This window comes from Diabrotica virgifera, chromosome 8 (genome assembly GCF_917563875.1).
Source record: "Diabrotica virgifera virgifera chromosome 8, PGI_DIABVI_V3a".
Lineage (NCBI taxonomy): Eukaryota > Metazoa > Arthropoda > Insecta > Coleoptera > Chrysomelidae > Diabrotica > Diabrotica virgifera.
The window spans coordinates 115,755,060-115,776,329 of NC_065450.1; the positions used below are offsets into that span (position 1 = coordinate 115,755,060).

The 21,270-nt window shown below is 36.7% G+C and overlaps 2 protein-coding genes across 2 annotated transcripts in view; both read left to right on the plus strand.

The window, feature by feature from the left end:
- Positions 1–21,270, plus strand: part of LOC126889988 (gastrula zinc finger protein XlCGF26.1-like) — a 50,846-nt gene that overhangs the window by 6,155 nt on the left and 23,421 nt on the right. Inside the window, exons 2-4 of the mRNA XM_050658788.1 lie at positions 2,638–2,916; positions 5,716–6,144; positions 6,722–6,887. Coding sequence (XP_050514745.1) covers positions 2,638–2,916; positions 5,716–6,144; positions 6,722–6,887 — 874 coding nt within the window. The remainder of the gene's footprint in view (positions 1–2,637; positions 2,917–5,715; positions 6,145–6,721; positions 6,888–21,270) is intronic.
- On the plus strand, positions 14,343–20,639 carry LOC126889989 (uncharacterized). Its single transcript, XM_050658789.1, has 2 exons — positions 14,343–15,065; positions 19,867–20,639. Exons 1-2 carry the CDS (start codon positions 14,385–14,387, stop codon positions 20,527–20,529), a joined length of 1,344 nt encoding a protein of 447 aa, XP_050514746.1. The 5' UTR covers positions 14,343–14,384; the 3' UTR covers positions 20,530–20,639.

Below are 21,270 nucleotides of genomic sequence, written 5' to 3' on the forward strand. Positions count from 1 at the left end.
CAATTCAAATATTTATATCCTACTAATTAAGAAAATCCTTTTTGAAATTCATAAAAATAAAAGAAGAGTGAACTTTTTATGGGTTAAGGCTCATATAGGACTAACGCATAATGAATATGTTGATAGGTTGGCTAAAAAAGCCATTGAATATGGTACTTCACATAATCGTAAGTTTTGCATATCTGACTTAGTTAACACTATTAAGCATCGAGTTAAAAATCAGTGGAGTCAATCATGGCGAGATCTTTGTAAACAATCCAAATCTCAGTATTCACTGATTCAACCTTCTGTTCCAAATATATATTGGTTTAAAAATTACGTAGTACCTCGAAGATATATAACAACATTAATTAGAATGAAGTTTGGGCATGCATGTTTCCCTCTACATCTAGCAAGAATTAAAGTTTTTGATTCAAATCTTTGTACAGAATGTCAGAAGGTTGGTGACTTAAATCATACTTTCTTTGAGTGCGCAAAATATATTCCATGCACATATAATTTAATCCAAGATTTAATAAAATGTAATGTTTTTCCACCTTTCAATGTATCCTATCTATTGTCTCTGAACAGCAAGAATATATATGATTGTTTAATGAAATTTATCTGTGAAACTAAAATTAATCTCTAAACTTGTTAATCCTGATAATTTGGTATATTATGTACATATGAAAAAAGAAGAAGAAGAAGAAGAAGATACATAATGGAAAATGTGGTGAGCAACTTGGACAGTCCATAGCGGCCAGCTTTTGAACTGAGTAGAGAGCTGTAGAAGAGTTTGCTATGGAACTCTAAGGACCTCATTGCCTTCCTTATGTATCAACAAAAAAAAAAAAAAAAAAAGTTGTGACTGGCTAAATGACACCCAAGTCAATGCCATAAAAACCAAAAAAAAAAAAAAAAATCTCAAAACTATGTTTTGGCGCTTGGTCAAGTTATGCATAACGCCGTCCATGTGAAAGTTTGTAAATTTAGCGGTTTTTAGGAATATTTCAAATGCCTCATACAGCCAAACCCACTTATTGGAATAGCCTTCGTGCCAATCAAAAGTATTCTTATAACAGGGATATTCTAATAACCAATCATTAGTGGCTATAGTTTATTTTTTAACCAGGAGGAGTAAACTAAAAAGACAGATTCACACCCAAGAAAGTCACTAGAATAATAACCAAATACATCTTCTTTTTTGGTTGATCTAGTCGGCCCTCAACGGTAATCCATAAATATTATATTAAATTAATATGTCGCTAAAGAGTTCCAAAAACAACTGCTTTTTATATAAAAGCAGACTAACAATCTAAAAATTAAAGAAGTAACACAGAAAACACAAAAATTGCCGATATAACTTAATTAACCTATTAAATGTCAATAGTGTCAAAATTTAATAATGTCATTAATGTCAAAATTTTATAACAGTGGAGTAAACTTGCCTGTGGTTGGGCCAATAACAAACAAGCAATACAGCGCAGTAAATTTGAATCACTCCTCTTGGTTAAAAAACAAACCATAGTAAAAACGTTTCGGTACCTCAAATTTCTATTCCTTAAACCGGGATATTCCTTTAAGCAGTATTCTAATAAGTGGTTTCGACTGTATTAGAACATGTCAGAACTTAAAATTGAATTGAATGGTGCACACTCCAGTTAACTGGTGCATGCTAAACGGGCCAAACTGTGCACAGTTGATATAATTCATGATAGACATTGTACTATGTGTGACATAATTTTTCACACTATCACACATAATACTTACAATCAAGAATTGAAAATAACAATGTGAAACTTAAAAAAAAATTGTGTAATTAATATTTATCATTTACATGGGATTGTAAACCTATAACACTTATGGCCGGTTTCACCAACGACACATAGTACCTAATTTATTCAATGAATTAAGAAGATATTTGACCAATAAACTGACACTAATGTCAAATAACATTTTATTTATTTATTTATCAAATAAGTATTTACTCTTCGAACAAATTGGCAAGTTAATCTCACTTTAGATATCTATAACAAAGAAAATTCGTCAATTTAATTTTCAAAATTGTATTGAAACACAATAAAATAATAATCGACTAATAAATTTTATTCGAAGAATAACTGTCGATTAATTTATTTATTGTTGGTGAAATTGGCTAATACTTATTCAAATATAAAGGATATCCTTTTTCTACTTATCACTTATGACTTATCTCTCATTTGTGAGCCGCTTTCTGACAAATTTGCATATTCTTCTGATTCGCTCACTTTTCAAAATGTATTTTACTAAGGTATAATGTAAAATAAAATATAATATAATAATAGTGTCCAATATTCTGAAAATTAGAAATCATAACAATTATTGTAAAATATCCAATATACTCAAGTTTACTTTCTCTAAACAAAATAACTCACTGTTTACAAAGATAAACTTATCTCTACATGGTGCATTGTCAGAACAAAATTAGATCGGGAAATTGTTAACATACTAAATTATATAGGTATAAAATAAGTTTTTCCCATTAAACAGATCAATGCTGATCAACCTTCTATTGTATCTTAGACTACAAATAAACGGTGTATCTTGTTATTTTTAGTATTAAATACATATTCTCTGATCAGGAATGCATAATGAATTTTCGTTTTAATCATCTTTTAGGATGTTCTGGCAGAACTTATTAACAACATCCAGGATCTGCTACCATTGCCCCAAAATGAAGAGATAGATGATCCAATTGTCACTACAATTGATAATGATACAGGAACTTTGGTAGATTTGGAATATATAGACGAAAATCATGAAGATGTTAAATGTCACTTTTTATCTCAAAATACTTTGGAAATATTTGAAAATCATCCTCCAAAATCTGAAGATGATTGTAACTTAAAAATTGCTGGCAATTGGAAGAAGAGAAAAGTAAAAACCTCAAGAAATGAGGTAATCTTAAATTTTATTGTTTTATTTGCTAAGAAATATAACTACTATCCTTTTTAATTTATTAAGTTAACATCTTGCCTGTGTTTAAAGATGTTGATTGCGTTACGAGACATATATGTCCTGCAATTAACCTTTGCCACAGTGCGTTATGACACAGTTGACACAGCTAACCGTTAGTGTAATATGAGGTCTATTTGTCTCGCAATGTAGACAAGGGGTTAAGTACTACATATTTTCTTTTTAAAATCATGTTTTGAAATTCGTAACCTACTGTATAAAGTCTAAAGAATATTGTCAGGTTTCAGAGATTTTTTAAAATCAACCATATTTTGAATATTTTTCAGGTATTATAAATTATGAATATCAATTGAGGCCACAAATTGAGCATTTTTATAATAATATATCAATAAAAGCAGCAACATTAAATCTTCGGATTAACAAGGGTCTACACAACCTACCTCTATAATACTTGGCTAAATGGCGCTACATAGTTTGTAGCGCCATCCCATAAGCATAATGGAAATAGTAATGCAAAGATTACATTTATCTCAAAACTTCGTTTTTGGGGTTAGGCCACAGTTGCTCTTAGCGCTTCAATTATGGTTCACATAAAAAAGGGAAACAGATATAACTTTCCAATATTTCCTCTGTTTTGATCTTCATATTATTCACACTGACTCTATTTTTTCTATTCTGTGTTCTGTTAATGGGTTATGCGACTCTGCCGTTTCTGGGAATATCCGATAAAACCTGTCTGATATTTATTTCTTATCATTTTCTTCTTCTTTGGTAGCCATCTGTTATACATTAGTCTTACTGAAGCCAATTGGCTTATTGTATATCTTCCTTTCTATTGTACACAGATTATACACAAACTATAAACTTTTTGTATGACCCTGATGTACTTAAGACTTTATATTTTGATTTGTAGACTCAGAAGAGTCACTCATTTTGAGTACTTATATAGAAAGTGGTATTTTGTTTATTTTTTTATTTAGTACATGTTAATTACTTTTTAAATATCACCATAACAATACTAAAGCGGATTGTTTGAATTTAATCCGATCTTATATTTTTATTAATGTGTAAGGAACAGCGCCAAAGTTCCAGTCCACTCAAAGTTCAAAGACTTCCTTTATCACTGAACTTGAAGTGAAAATTATGGTCTTTTTGTATAAACCAACTAATCAAAAATCTGACCACTAATTGCTTTATAATGAGCTCATCTTTAATTGGCAAGGAACCGCAAAGTGGGCGACGCCTGGTGGCGAATTTAAAAATCATCAACTCTAGGAAAACATTAACTTTGTCATTAATTTGTGTACATATTTACGGTCAGTTTATGTTGTAAACAATGATTTCGACTTAAAAAAACTATTGCAGTGTTCCTCAGTATTCATTTTTATTATACTCGACGTAATGATGTAAACTAACCAATGCCAAATCACACATTTTGTTAATTTAACGTTTGTATTAAATGTAGTATTTTTTAATGTTTAAGCGACTGCAAAATTAAATAAATAAATAAAATGTAGTATATATTCTGTACATAGAATGTACATTGTTATGCAAAATATTCCGACCACCTCGTAATTTCCAGAACACAATTATTATAAAATAAATTCACCTACTTAGTTTCCAGTTTTTATTTAATTAAAAATTGTTATCTGTTAGTGTAAAATAAATTGTAGTGTACCTATTAACTAATTTTTTTTTTGTAAGCATTTATTAACAATCAGAATTACATATTCTATAAGCTAATTTGATAACAAGTACAATAACATATATCAATGTATTATTGTACACTAAAATGGCGTTATGAGGTACATCACCCAGCGGTTTCACCTCAGTTTCAGCGAAGATCTATGGGCCATAATATTCGCAATCTTCTGTTGTTTAGTGGCTGCAGTAATGGTAATATTAATTGGTTGGGGTGGTCTTCCAATTTCTCATGATGTCTGTTGGTTCTTTCTTGAATTACTGTGCTGACTAACGGGATGTTTAGGTCTGTATGAAGGGTTTGGTTGGAAATGTACCACGGGGCATTTGCGATGGTGCGTATAATTTTTGATTGAGTTCTTTGGATAATTTTTGTGTTTGATTTGCTGGCACAACTCCATAGTTCTATACCGTACGTCCATATAGGTTTGATGACTGTTTTATAAATCAGCAGTTTGTTCTCAATTGAGAGTCGAGATTTTCTACCTATAAGCCAATTAATTTCTTTCACTCTCAACTCAATTTGTTTCTTCTTCTTTAAAATGTGTTGTTTCCAGTTTAATTTAGAATCAAGATGAAGCCCCAGGTATTTGACGATGTTCTGTTGTGGTATGTTGACTTGATTAACTAAATTAAAAACAAAATTAGAAATTCTAAGATAGATTAATAATTTTTAAAACGCTGTGTGATTATCGGTGGGCCAGATTTTTTTATGAAAAAAAAAGGTAAAAACAAATCAGTAGTTAGCATCAAATTTTAATGAATGCATACAGATGAAACATAATTTTGAGTTGTCTTTAACCTATAAGATGTCTTAGTGGCAAAAATTTGTGGTTACTTTGGCAAAACACTCGTGTAAATGATTTTAATTTAACGTTTTAGAACTGTGAGGTCAAATGACAAAATGAATTGTTTTCGTAGAGTTATCGTCCATCTTTGAAATTTTGAGCGCCCTTTGTCGGAATTTAATTTTGCGAATATGTGTTTACACTACGAAGGTTCGAAGCATACTCCATAGTATTTGTAAGATTTATATATCTTTCTAGTAACATAAATTATATATTTACATAACTATTTCAGGCGAGAAAAACATCCAGAAAGAAATTTTCTCAAAACCAACAGATAGAAAGTATAGAATTTGAAGTCAAATTGGATGGTACAATGATACCCAAAGGTGATAATAATGGTTGGAATTCATATCCGTTCAATTGTGCACAATGTCAACAGGTTTGTGTTAACCCCGATGATCTTAGAGATCATTATGCATCTGCTCATAATTCGTCCCCTAGATACTCTTGTGTGGATTGTTCAAAGGGTTACACAAAGTACAACGTCTTCCTAGCCCATGTTAGAGTCCACAGGCCGAGACTGAGGCTCTTCTGTGATATTTGTTACATGTGGTTTCCAACTTCTGCAGAGCAAGAGCAACATAGGTCACAACATGGGGATGAAAAGCAGCATGCTTGTGTAACATGTGGGAAGAAGTTTAGGATGCAATCTTCACTCGTGGTAAGAACTTTTAATTAAAAGAAACAGTAGTTATAGTCTGTCCTCGAGAGAATGATAGCACGAATTCTCTAACATATTATATCATTATACTCCATAATCCATAGGCGTAGCATATTTCACAAATGCGAAAATTGAAATTTGTATTAAACCTTAGTAATTTTTAATAATATTTGAAATATATAAAAATTATTAATTTTGATAATAATCATAAGTCGGATACAGGGTAAGTCAAAATGCATTGGTAATTTTAAATATTATGTAAATGTTAATGTAATTTTACATCACTTTCGAAAAGTAATATTGCCACTTGTCAATTTAGATATTTACAAATGTTAATGGCATCTATAAAATTTAGTCACATATAAAGTATTTTAATTTTAAGATATATAAAAATAAATCAACTAAAATAATGATAGTACTTATCTCAGAATAAAATTCGAATAGAACTCGAATTGAGGCACGCAATTTCAAAAATTTTATTTTTACTTGTGTTTTTGAGCCTTGAAAATCGTAATGTTCCCTTTTATTCAGTTTTAAAAGATTACTTTAAGTAATATACTTTTTTTGTCATTCCTAGGTTCACGAGAGGTCTCATCTTCCGGCTGAAATAAAGAATCAGTATCAATGTGATCAGTGTCCAAAGAAATTTGGGACCAAACCGAATCTCATGGCCCATAAAAGAATACATTATGGAATTAGAAATTATACCTGTGATCAATGCGGCAAAAGTTTTGTACAAAAAGGTAATTATACACTGGAATTTCTAAATAAGCATAAATTTTGTCTGAATAAATTAGGTTAGATCGAGTAAGCAATCCTATAATGCACGTATAGCCACATTTACTCACGGTTTTTGCTGCGGATTTTAAAGAACTGCTTGGATTGATATGAAATTTGGCATACACATAGCTAACATGCAAAAAAAGTGATATTGTGCTGATGTGTGCTTTTGCCCTGGCTGGGCGTTAGTACCAGCCCTTCTCGGGGGTGAAAAAAGATACTTTCAAAATCCGCCCGGAAGTGGATAAACTTGATAAACTAATTCTAAGCAATTTTTGTTCTATAGAGTTTTTTGACTAAGTCAATATTTTTTGAGTTAGTTGCGAGTTAATATGTTAATTTTTCAACAAAAAAAAACACGTTTTTAGATCATTTTTATGCAATTTTTATTTAATATTCTTAGCAAAAATATAGCTTAAGTATAAAAAATTGAAACTTTTGAGGTATAAAAAATTGAAGAATAACTTTTTTTCGTAAAATTGATAATAAAAAAAGTTTTCCATGTGGTTCCTAGCTACGCAGACATACTGTATAAGAGCTTCTGTATAAGAATTTTAAAATTGCAATGCCATATTCGGATTCAGTATAATCAAAAACAAAATAGAAACATATTTGATCAAAGTAAAATGATGAATTTAACGATATTTTTAAAATTATTAATACAAAACGATTGTTATTGTTTAAACAATTAATAAACAATTAGCGGCCAAATCCGCGAGTAGAACTTTTTATTTTAACATGTATATAAACTAACAAAAAAAGTTTTAGAAAAATATAAGCTTGTTTGAATTTTTCCGAAACAATGCATGTTTTCGTTCTAATTGCACTCCCGTAATTGATAAAACGAAAATTATCAAAGTTACAAAATTTCCGTCTATAATTTCGTATTCGGATAATCAACCGATTTTTCATTCGGGGATCCTTTGTTTGATATTATTTTATCCACTGAACATTATGAGGAGACATGGGCCAAACAGCCCATTCAGTATTATTGTTCAGATTGTAAAAACAGAAGAAATGGAATTATATAATAATAATAATAATAATAATAATAATAATAATAATAAGTGGGAGTTTTTGTCAGTTCTTCTATCAGGCGCGGCCCCCTGCGAATGGGGGATGCTTTCTGGGTATTCGTAGCGCCAGTACCCAGAGAGTAGCAGGGATACTTGCCGTGGAACAAAAACTGACACCTGGCAGTAGGTATAAAATGCACACCCATGAGAATGGAGAATAATAATGTATGTTTAGGATCGCTGCCTGGGGATCGCCAGGGCACGTCTGGAGCCGGCGCTGGACGTGACAGCATGCGGGACGTCGGTGGCAGGGTGTTGAGGAGGCGGGCCCCTGTCATACAATCAGCTACAGCCCAACCACAACCACAACCACAAGCGAGCCAAACAACAACAAGAGCTCCACCCGCCGAAGGTGCTGCGCTGGATCATCAGCCGGCGCTCACTCAAGCGGGACGGCCGAGGCAGCGCATGAAATGGACTGTGTCCATTAATGAAAACATTTTGCGCTTCTACTACAAGGTGACAAACCTCGGCCAAGAAACAATCGGCTACCGACAACAGCTGTATGCCGAATTTTGCAGGACGTACCCAGATATTCAAGTATCGGAGCAACGAGTATCAGACCAATACCGGGTAATTATAAGAAACAACCTTATCCCAGAGACTAGACGCAATATCATCAGAAGCGAAGTCGAACGGGAGATTCATAACGATGTTTTAATTGAAGATCAAGTCCCCAATGAAGTTCATGAGCAGATTCCTGAGCTTGCCATACAAGAAACTCAACCTGACAATACAGAGCAGGAAAACAACGAGCTACATGATAACCTAGTAAGCGAAATGGCACGTGCTGTACAGGAGTTTAATGGAACGAACCCACTTAGCAGACCACCGCTACCACGAATAAACTCTTGTAAGAAACTAGGGGCGCTGTTACAAATTGTGAACACTGAAGTCCTACCCAATTATGTCGTAGAAGCCCACACATTAGAATATTTGCACATGCTAATCTACTGTGCAGCAACAGCAATTGCTAATGTAATGGGCGTTAAGATCAGAACACGACGGGGTACTAACAACGGAAGGACTGGTAACAGAATTGCGCCCTGGGAAAAAAGACTGCTCGGAAAGATTGAATTGCTGCGTAGGGATATTGGTCAAGTCACAGAATATATACGAGGTGTAAGAAGTACAAGAGTCATCAGGAGAGCTGAAGAAATAATACGGAATACTGCAAGACACTCAAGATACGATCCAGAAAACAACACAGCCCAACAGTGCCTGGATACATTAAAACAAAGACTCTCAGTTTATTCAGGACGACTAAGAAGGTACAAAGTGAGTAACAACCGAAAATCCGACAATGCCCTTTTTGAGACTGCTGAGAAGGCGTTCTATCGGAAACTCAATTCCACCGTAGAAAATCTCGATAAGTCTTACCCAAGCCAAGAAGAAATTCATGAGTTTTGGGGAAATCAACTTTCCACACCAGCTGCTCTTAACAACAATGCTGGATGGATAGAAGATGCGGCACAGAACTGCCAACACTACACTACTACTCTCTACGAACCCTTCACCACTGAAGAAGTCTCAAATATCATCAAAGAGCTTCATAACTGGAAATCTCCTGGACCAGACGGAGTTCAAAACTTTTGGCTCAAGAAGTTCTCGAGTGCTCATGAATGCTTATCAACACTAATTAATCATGTTATTTCTAATCCGCAGGATATACCATCATTCCTAACTCAGGGAACCACTTATTTAATACCGAAGGATCAAAATAACACCCAAGATCCAGCAAAATACCGCCCAATTACTTGCCTTCCAACTTTGTATAAATTGGTCACATCCTGTGTAGCCCGGCGTATCTACCAACACTGTGCTCTGAACAATATCATAGAGCCTCAACAGAAAGGATGCGCTAAGGGTTCCATGGGTTGCAAAGAACAACTTATCATCGACTCAGTCATTTCTAATCAAGCATATTCCAAAAAGAGGAATCTATTTACTGCTTTTATTGATTACAAGAAGGCCTTTGATTCAGTGCCGCATGAATGGCTTATAGATATATTGAGAATATATAAAGTCGATGATAATATAGTGACCTTTTTACAACATATAATGACAGAGTGGAAAACTAGAATTCACCTACAAATACCTGGTGAAAGTAACATCGAAACTGAAAATATCGTAATCAGCCGGGGCCTGTTTCAAGGAGATTCGTTGAGTCCTCTGTGGTTCTGTCTAGCTATGAACCCACTATCTCAGCTATTGAACTCCTCAGATGCAGGTTTTAGCATCAAAAATAACAACAATGTGGTGGCGAAGCTTAATCATTTATTGTACATGGATGATTTGAAATTAATGGCTTCCACTCGAAACCAACTCGACGAGATGCTAAAAACTGTAGAAACTTTTTCTAATGATATTAATATGCACTTCGGACTAGATAAGTGTCGTATTTTAAATATAGTCAGAGGAAAAGTACAGCCCGGAGGATTCGATATGCAAAGTGGCCAGAACATCGAGGCCATGGGTGAAAACGATATGTATAAATATCTTGGAGTAAAGCAAGCGCGGAAAATTGACCATAAACAAATGAAAACAGAGATAACTACTGAGTTTATACGAAGGGTAAAACAGCTGCTTCGCTCACACCTTAACAGTAGAAATTTGTTTAAGGCACTAAACACCTACGCATGTTCCGCGCTTAGCTACTCATTTGGTATTGTAAAGTGGACAAAAACAGATATAGAAGATAGAAGCTCTCCAGCGAAAAGTACGAACACACCTCACAAAGGCACAAAAACACCATCCTAAAAGTGCAGTAGAAAGAACAACATTACCACGGAATCTAGGAGGAAGAGGACTTATGGATATAGGTGAGCAATTAGATAAACAAATTGCTAATTTAAGAACTTATTTTCAGATGCAGGCTGAGACATCTACTCTACATCGCGCTATCTGCGCAGTAGATGACACAACACCGATCAAACTGAGGGAACCAGAAATGCGCATAAACCACCTTACTAAGGACGAAAAAGTGCGCGCCTGGATGGGTAAATCTCTGCACGGGCGACATCCCAATGAAGTCAGCCAAGATTATGTCGACAATATAGCGTCGAACTACTGGTTGACATCAGGAAAGATGTTCCCTGAGACGGAGGGTTCATTACTGGCCATTCAGGATCAGGTTATACCAACCAGAAATTACCTGAAATATATCATCAAAGACCCTCAGGTTCAAAACGACAGATGCCGATATGGATGTCAAGCCCAAGAAACCATCCAACATCTTACAGGGGGCTGCCAGGCATTTGCTGCAACTGAATACAAGGAACGGCATGACGCAGTGGGAAAAATCCTTCATCAAGAGATAGCTATCAAGCTGGGACTTCTCCAAACAGAGCATCTCCCGTATTATCAATACGTCCCTGAGAGTATGCTTGAGGATGGCAACTACAAGCTATACTGGGACCGCACTGTGCTCACAGACCAAACAGTGGCACATAATAGACCAGATCTCGTACTAGTTAATAAATTAACAAGACAAACAACACTAATTGATGTGGCGATACCTAACAACAATAATCTACGTAGTAAATTTACTGAAAAGATCGCCAAGTACAGAGATCTAGAAATTCAAATACGGAGGCAATGGAGAATGCAAAGTACCCAGACGATACCGGTTATTATGTCTACTACTGGAGTCATTCCGAAGACCCTCCTCGAAAGCATAAAAAAGCTGGGTCTGAATGAACATCTTTATAAGACCATGCAGAAAGCTGTACTACTCGCGACGGCCAGATGCGTACGAACATTTCTGGGAGATACACCTGCATTCCAAGTCACCTAGGGCTCGATAACACGGAAAGAGTCCCACCAGAGCTCAATCCTTTTGATACCGTAGGTATCTGGGATGAGTCAATTTTCCCCTTAGAGGGAGTGTGAGCCGTATGGCTAAATCTGGATAATAATAACCTGTGGGAGTTTTATGTCAGTTCTTCTATCAGGCGCGGCCCCCTGCGAATGGGGGATGCTTTCTGGGTATTCGTAGCGCCAATACCCAGAGAGTAGCAGGAATACTTGCCGTGGAACAAAAACTGACACCTGGCAGTAGGTATAAAATGCACACCCATGAGAATGGAGACTAATAGTTTATGTTTAGGGCCGCTGCCTGGGGATCGCCAGGGCACGTCTGGAGCCGACGCTGGACGTGACAGCATGCGGGACGTCGGTGGCAGGGTGTTGAGGAGGCGGGCCCCTGTCACACAAACAGCTACAGCCCAACAACAAGAACAACAACCACAAGCGAGCCAAACAACAGCAAGAGCTCCACTCGCTGAAGGTGCTGCGCCGGAACATCAGCCGGCGCTCACTCAAGCGGGACGACCGAGGCAGCGCATGAAATGGACTGTGTCCATTAACGAAAGCATTTTGCGCTTCTATTATAAGGTGACAAACCTCGGTCAAGAAACGATCGGCTACAGACAACAGCTGTATGCCGAATTTTGCAGGGAGTACCCAGATATTCAAGTATCGGAGCAAAGAGTATCAGATCAATACCGGGTAATCGTAAGAAACAACCTTATCCCAGAGACTAGACGCAATACGATCAAAAGCGAAGTCGAACGGGAGATTAATAACCAAGAGCTAGTTTTAGATCAAGTCCCTAATGAAATCCTTGATGAGCAGATTCCTGAGATTCCCATATCAGAAACTCAACCTGACAATACACAGCAGGAAAACAACGAGTTGCGCGATAGTCTAGAGAACGAAATGGCTCGTGCCGTACAAGAGTTTAATGGAACAAATCCACTTAGCAGACCACCGCTACCACGAATAAACTCTTGTAAGAAACTAGGTGCCCTGTTACAAATTGTGAATACTGAAGTCCTACCCAATTATGTCGTAGAAGCCCACACATTGGAATATCTGCATATGCTAATCTACTGTGCAGCTACAGCAATTGCCAATGTAATGGGCGTTAAGATCAGAACACGATGGGGTACTAATAACGGAAGGACTGGTAACAGAATTGCACCCTGGGAAAAAAGACTTCTCGGAAAAATTGAATTACTGCGTAGGGATATTGGTCAAGTCACAGAATATATAAGAGGTGTTACAAGTAGAAAAGTCATTAAAAGAGCTGAAGAAATAATGCGGAGCACTGCAAGACACTCGAGATACGATCCAGAAAATAACACAGCCCAACAGTGTCTGGATACATTAAAACAAAAACTCTCCGTCTACTCAGGACGATTAAGAAGGTATAAAGTTAGTAACAACCGAAAATGTGACAATGCACTTTTTGAGAACTCTGAGAAGGCGTTCTACCGAAAACTCAATTCCACCGTAGAAAGTGTCGACAAGTCTTACCCAAGCCAAGAAGAAATTCATGAGTTTTGGGGAAATCAACTTTCCACACCAGCTGCTTTTAACAACAATGCTGGCTGGATAGAAGATACGACGCACAACTGTCACCACTACGTCACTGCTAACTACGAACCATTCACGACTGAAGAAGTCTCAAATGTCATCAAAGAGCTTCATAACTGGAAATCTCCTGGACCAGACGGAGTTCAGAACTTCTGGCTTAAAAAGTTTTGGAGTATTCATGAGTGCTTATCAACATTAATTAATCATGTTATTTCTAATCCGCAGGAATTACCATCATTTCTAACTCAGGGAACTACTTATTTAATATCCAAGGATCAAAATAACACCCAAGATCCATCCAAGTACCGCCCAATTACTTGTCTTCCAACTTTGTATAAATTGGTCACATCCTGTGTAACCCGGCGTATCTACCAACACTGTGCTCTAAACAATATCATAGAGCCTCAACAGAAAGGATGCGCTAAGGGTTCCATGGGCTGCAAAGAACAGCTTATCATCGACTCAGTAATTTCTAACCAGGCATTCACTAAAAAAAGGAACCTTTTTACTGCTTTTATTGACTATAAAAAGGCCTTTGATTCAGTACCGCATGAATGGCTAATAGATATATTGAAAATATACAAAGTAGATGATAACATAGTGACCTTTTTAAGGCATATAATGAGAGATTGGAAGACTAAAATTCACCTCCAAATACCTGGTGAAAACAATATCGAAACCGAAAATATCGCAATCAACCGGGGCCTATTTCAAGGAGACTCGTTGAGTCCATTGTGGTTCTGTTTAGCTTTGAACCCCCTTTCCCAGCTATTAAACTCCACTGACTCAGGTTTTAGCATTAAAAGCAATAATACTGTGGTAGCGAAGCTCAATCATCTGTTGTATATGGATGATTTGAAATTAATGGCTTCCACTCGAGAACACCTAGAAGAGATGCTAAAAATTGTAGAAACATTTTCTAATGATATTAGTATGCAGTTCGGTCTAGACAAGTGCCGTGTTTTGAATATAGTCAGAGGAAAGGTACAGCCCGGTGGATTCGATATGCAAAATGGCCAGAACATCGAGGCCATGGGCGACAACGATATGTACAAATATCTTGGAGTAAAGCAGGCGCGGAAAATTGACCATAAGCAAATGAAAACTGAGATCACTACTGAGTTTATAAGAAGGGTAAAACAGCTGCTTAGGTCACAGCTTAACAGTAAAAATTTGTTTAAGGCACTAAACACCTACGCTTGTTCCGCGCTTAGCTATTCATTTGGTATTGTTAAGTGGACAAAAACGGATATAGAAAATCTTCAGCGAAAAGTACGAACACACCTCACAAAGGCACAAAAACACCACCCTAAAAGTGCAGTAGAACGAACGACATTACCCCGGTATTTAGGAGGAAGAGGACTTATGGATATAGGTGAGCAATTAGATAAACAAATTGCTAATTTAAGAACTTATTTTCAGATGCAGGCTGAGACATCTACTCTACATCGCGCTATCTGCGCAGTAGATGACACAACACCGATCAAACTGAGGGAAGCAGAACTGCGCATAAACCACCTTACTAAGGACGAAAAAGTGCGCGCCTGGATGGGTAAACCTTTGCACGGGCGACATCCCAATGAGGTCAGCCAAGATTATGTCGACAATATAGCGTCGAACTACTGGTTGACATCAGGAAAGATGTTCCCTGAAACGGAGGGTTCATTACTGGCCATTCAGGATCAGGTTATACCAACCAGAAACTACCTGAAATATATCATCAAAGACCCTCAGGTTCAAAACGACAGATGCCGATATGGATGTCAAGCCCAAGAAACCATCCAACATCTTACAGGGGGCTGCCAGGCATTTGCTGCAACTGAATACAAGGAACGGCATGACGCAGTGGGAAAAATCCTTCATCAAGAGTTAGCTATCAAGCTGGGACTTCTCCAAACGGACCATATCCCGTATTATCAATACGTCCCTGAGAGTATGCTTGAGGATGGCAACTACAAGCTATACTGGGACCGCACTGTGCTCACAGACCAAACAGTGGCACATAATAGACCAGATCTCGTACTAGTTAATAAATTAACAAGACAAACAACACTAATTGATGTGGCGATACCTAACAACAATAATCTACGCAGTAAATTCACTGAAAAGATCGCCAAGTACAGAGATCTAGAAATTCAAATACGAAGGCAATGGAGAATGCAAAGTACCCAGACGATACCTATTGTTGTTCTGAAGCTATTTCCTTGTGGCATTTTTATGATTAATTATTTATATGGGAAATAAGCCACAATTAAAATGAAAAAAATTCCTTTTTAGCAGAAAAACAATTGTTAACATCTGTTTTATTAAAAAATGATTATCCTTTATCGTTTATAAATAAGGAATTGTCAAGATTGGATCGAATGGAACAGAACAACTTAGAACGGGATCCTACAACATTCACCAGAAATAATACGAGGAAAATATCAATACCATATATAAAAGGACTATCCGAGAAACTTAAAACAATAGGAAATAAATTCAACATTTCAACAACATTCAAAACAACAAACACATTGAGATCCATTCTATCTAAAACTAAACCTAACAATGATCAAGAAAGAACAAAGAATTGCATTTATAAAATACCTTGTGAATGCGAACAATTTTATTTAGGTGAGACATCAAGACCATTAGACGTTAGAATAAGTGAACATCAATCTTATATTAAAAATAGAGAATTTGAGAGATCTCAAATATGTCAACACGCATGGGATAATGAACATAGAGTTCAGTGGAGAGATTCAAGTATAGTCCTGAAAGAATCAGATAGTAAAAAGAGAAAAATCAAAGAAGCGGCTCTAATTATGCTAAATGAAACCAATTGTGTCGCAAATTCCTCGGTAGAATGCAGTAGGATGTGGTTACCCATACTGAAAGAGGAAGTCAATAGAAAGAAAATACCAAGATTAGTAAGTCAATAATATAGAGCTAGTACATATTTTATATTTTAGTATTACTTATATATCTAGTATTATTAATATTATTTATAATTTAAACATGTTACAAGTCAGAATTTGGTATTATTTTTTGAGAGTAAATTAATGTAAGACCAAATACTTACGATGTCGGGATAGTATCACAGGGTTTTTCCTGGTTTTCCCTTGTGATTTACTATGAGGTCTCTAACGCGAGAATTTTACTGTCGTTGCATTTGGTTGTCTTTTTAAAGACATATCACATGCTATAATTTTTTATGACGGATATTCTTGAGTTGGGGTTAATTTCATGTAATCGAATGAACTATCTTTCAGTAAGTCGTCCCAGGAACGCAACTCATAAATATTGGCAATATCATTTTAAAGTCTTCTACTTTAAAATGTATAATATAATGTCTGAATTGCCAATATAAATGAGTGAGATTAAATAAATTATTAGAAGAATTTTTTTGCTTAGCAACAACACTTTAGTTTATTTTAGTAATATTTTGTATTTTGACAACGGTACCCGATTTGGGCGTCGAAACGTTAATAAAATTATTTTTTTCATTTTAATTGTGGCTTATTTCCCATATAAATAATTAATGATACCTATTGTTATGTCTACTACTGGAGTCATTCCGAAGAACCTCCTCGAAAGCATAAAAAGGCTGGGTCTAAATGAACATCTCTACAAGACCATGCAGAAAGCTGTACTACTCGCAACGGCCAGATGTGTACGAAAATTTTTGGGAGATACACCTGCATACCAAGTCACCTAGGGCTCGACAACACGGAAAGAGTCCCACCAGAGCTCAATCCTTTTGATACCGTAGGTATCTGGGATGAGTCAATTTTCCCCTTAGAGGGAGTGTGAGCCGTATGGCTAAATCTGGATAATAATAACAAACCTCGGCCAAGAAACAATCGGCTACCGACAACAGCTGTATGCCGAATTTTGCAGGACGTACCCAGATATTCAAGTATCGGAGCAACGAGTATCAGACCAATACCGGGTAATTATAAGAAACAACCTTATCCCAGAGACTAGACGCAATATCATCAGAAGCGAAGTCGAACGGGAGATTCATAACGATGTTTTAATTGAAGATCAAGTCCCCAATGAAGTTCATGAGCAGATTCCTGAGCTTGCCATACAAGAAACTCAACCTGACAATACAGAGCAGGAAAACAACGAGCTACATGATAACCTAGTAAGCGAAATGGCACGTGCTGTACAGGAGTTTAATGGAACGAACCCACTTAGCAGACCACCGCTACCACGAATAAACTCTTGTAAGAAACTAGGGGCGCTGTTACAAATTGTGAACACTGAAGTCCTACCCAATTATGTCGTAGAAGCCCACACATTAGAATATTTGCACATGCTAATCTACTGTGCAGCAACAGCAATTGCTAATGTAATGGGCGTTAAGATCAGAACACGACGGGGTACTAACAACGGAAGGACTGGTAACAGAATTGCGCCCTGGGAAAAAAGACTGCTCGGAAAGATTGAATTGCTGCGTAGGGATATTGGTCAAGTCACAGAATATATACGAGGTGTAAGAAGTACAAGAGTCATCAGGAGAGCTGAAGAAATAATACGGAATACTGCAAGACACTCAAGATGCGATCCAGAAAACAACACAGCCCAACAGTGCCTGGATACATTAAAACAAAGACTCTCAGTTTATTCAGGACGACTAAGAAGGTACAAAGTGAGTAACAACCGAAAATCCGACAATGCCCTTTTTGAGACTGCTGAGAAGGCCTTCTATCGGAAACTCAATTCCACCGTAGAAAATCTCGATAAGTCTTACCCAAGCCAAGAAGAAATTCATGAGTTTTGGGGAAATCAACTTTCCACACCAGCTGCTCTTAACAACAATGCTGGATGGATAGAAGATGCGGCACAGAACTGCCAACACTACATTACTACTCTCTACGAACCCTTCACCACTGAAGAAGTCTCAAATATCATCAAAGAGCTTCATAACTGGAAATCTCCTGGACCAGACGGAGTTCAAAACTTTTGGCTCAAGAAGTTCTCGAGTGCTCATGAATGCTTATCAACACTAATTAATCATGTTATTTCTAATCCGCAGGATATACCATCATTCCTAACTCAGGGAACCACTTATTTAATACCGAAGGATCAAAATAACACCCAAGATCCAGCAAAATACCGCCCAATTACTTGCCTTCCAACTTTGTATAAATTGGTCACATCCTGTGTAGCCCGGCGTATCTACCAACACTGTGCTCTGAACAATATCATAGAGCCTCAACAGAAAGGATGCGCTAAGGGTTCCATGGGTTGCAAAGAACAACTTATCATCGACTCAGTCATTTCTAATCAAGCATATTCCAAAAAGAGGAATCTATTTACTGCTTTTATTGATTACAAGAAGGCCTTTGATTCAGTGCCGCATGAATGGCTTATAGATATATTGAGAATATATAAAGTCGATGATAATATAGTGACCTTTTTACAACATATAATGACAGAGTGGAAAACTAGAATTCACCTTCAAATACCTGGTGAAAGTAACATCGAAACTGAAAATATCGTAATCAGCCGGGGCCTGTTTCAAGGAGATTCGTTGAGTCCTCTGTGGTTCTGTCTAGCTATGAACCCACTATCTCAGCTATTGAACTCCTCAGATGCAGGTTTTAGCATCAAAAATAACAACAATGTGGTGGCGAAGCTTAATCATTTATTGTACATGGATGATTTGAAATTAATGGCTTCCACTCGAAACCAACTCGACGAGATGCTAAAAACTGTAGAAACTTTTTCTAATGATATTAATATGCACTTCGGACTAGATAAGTGTCGTATTCTAAATATAGTCAGAGGAAAAGTACAGCCCGGAGGATTCGATATGCAAAATGGCCAGAACATCGAGGCCATGGGTGAAAACGATATGTATAAATATCTTGGAGTAAAGCAAGCGCGGAAAATTGACCATAAACAAATGAAAACAGAGATAACTACTGAGTTTATACGAAGGGTAAAACAGCTGCTTCGCTCACACCTTAACAGTAGAAATTTGTTTAAGGCACTAAACACCTACGCATGTTCCGCGCTTAGCTACTCATTTGGTATTGTAAAGTGGACAAAAACAGATATAGAAGCTCTTCAGCGAAAAGTACGAACACACCTCACAAAGGCACAAAAACACCATCCTAAAAGTGCAGTAGAAAGAACAACATTACCACGGAATCTAGGAGGAAGAGGACTTATGGATATAGGTGAGCAATTAGATAAACAAATTGCTAATTTAAGAACTTATTTTCAGATGCAGGCTGAGACATCTACTCTACATCGCGCTATCTGCGCAGTAGATGACACAACACCGATCAAACTGAGGGAACCAGAAATGCGCATAAACCACCTTACTAAGGACGAAAAAGTGCGCGCCTGGATGGGTAAACCTCTGCACGGGCGACATCCCAATGAAGTCAGCCAAGATTATGTCGACAATATAGCGTCGAACTACTGGTTGACATCAGGAAAGATGTTCCCTGAGACGGAGGGTTCATTACTGGCCATTCAGGATCAGGTTATACCAACCAAAAATTACCTGAAATATATCATCAAAGACCCTCAGGTTCAAAACGACAGATGCCGATATGGATGTCAAGCCCAAGAAACCATCCAACACCTTACAGGGGGCTGCCAGGCATTTGCTGCAACTGAATACAAGGAACGGCATGACGCAGTGGGAAAAATCCTTCATCAAGAGATAGCTATCAAACTGGGACTTCTCCAAACAGAGCATCTCCCGTATTATCAATACGTCCCTGAGAGTATGCTTGAGGATGGCAACTACAAGCTATACTGGGACCGCACTGTGCTCACAGACCAAACAGTGGCACATAATAGACCAGATCTCGTACTAGTTAATAAATTAACAAGACAAACAACACTAATTGATGTGGCGATACCTAACAACAATAATCTACGTAGTAAATTTACTGAAAAGATCGCCAAGTACAGAGATCTAGAAATTCAAATACGGAGGCAATGGAGAATGCAAAGTACCCAGACGATACCGATTATTATGTCTACTACTGGAGTCATTCCGAAGACCCTCCTCGAAAGCATAAAAAAGCTGGGTCTGAATGAACATCTTTATAAGACCATGCAGAAAGCTGTACTACTCGCGACGGCCAGATGCGTACGAACATTTCTGGGAGATACACCTGCATTCCAAGTCACCTAGGGCTCGATAACACGGAAAGAGTCCCACCAGAGCTCAATCCTTTTGATACCGTAGGTATCTGGGATGAGTCAATTTTCCCCTTAGAGGGAGTGTGAGCCGTATGGCTAAATCTGGATAATAATAATAATAATGGAGTTTATTTGTAGCAAATAAATTGTACATGATAAAATAAACTCAGTTACTCACTGAAGTTGTACATACAACTTGTGCGTGAGGGTTAAATTTTGATTATAAAATACACTAAATGATTTTAAAAATTACAAAAAGGAATAAAAAATAGTCTTTTTGCTCATCTCTCTTCAAATTTGGGCTCCTCTTCTCACTAGTTCAGTTACTGAGAAATTTTGTTTATCGGACATAGGAAAATCTTATAAAATTCAAGAAAGGATTGCGAATAATTTGCGATGGGACTCCTCTGGTGGGACTTCGTCATCTACGAGAATTACCATGACTTTTTGATTGTGTTTTAGCAATTTTTACAATAATTTTCACAATAATTGTACAATAATATAGGTTTTTATTATTCTTATTCTTATTTTTTTTAATAGGTTCTTATTCGTCAAATTCCAAAACGAATATTTCAAGGTGAAATAACCAAAAAATTAAGCACATTTCGGTGAAATCTTATCATAACTTTTTTAAAGTGTTTAAAAAGCTTTATTTTTGTTTTTAAAAAAGTGTCTAGCATCAAAAGTAAGCAACTTACGCTCAAAATAAAGTTAGTCCCTCTTTTTGGTAAAA

What these genes read in the sequence shown, in the direction of transcription:
- LOC126889989 (XM_050658789.1), top strand. Translation starts at nt 14,385, where the DNA reads ATGCAAAATGGCCAGAACATCGAGGCCATGGGCGACAACGATATGTAC. An exon ending in TACTGGCCATTCAGGATCAG is followed by an intron (nt 15,066 to 19,866) that starts GTTATACCAACC and finishes ATTCAGGATCAG; the next exon opens with GTTATACCAACCAAAAATTA.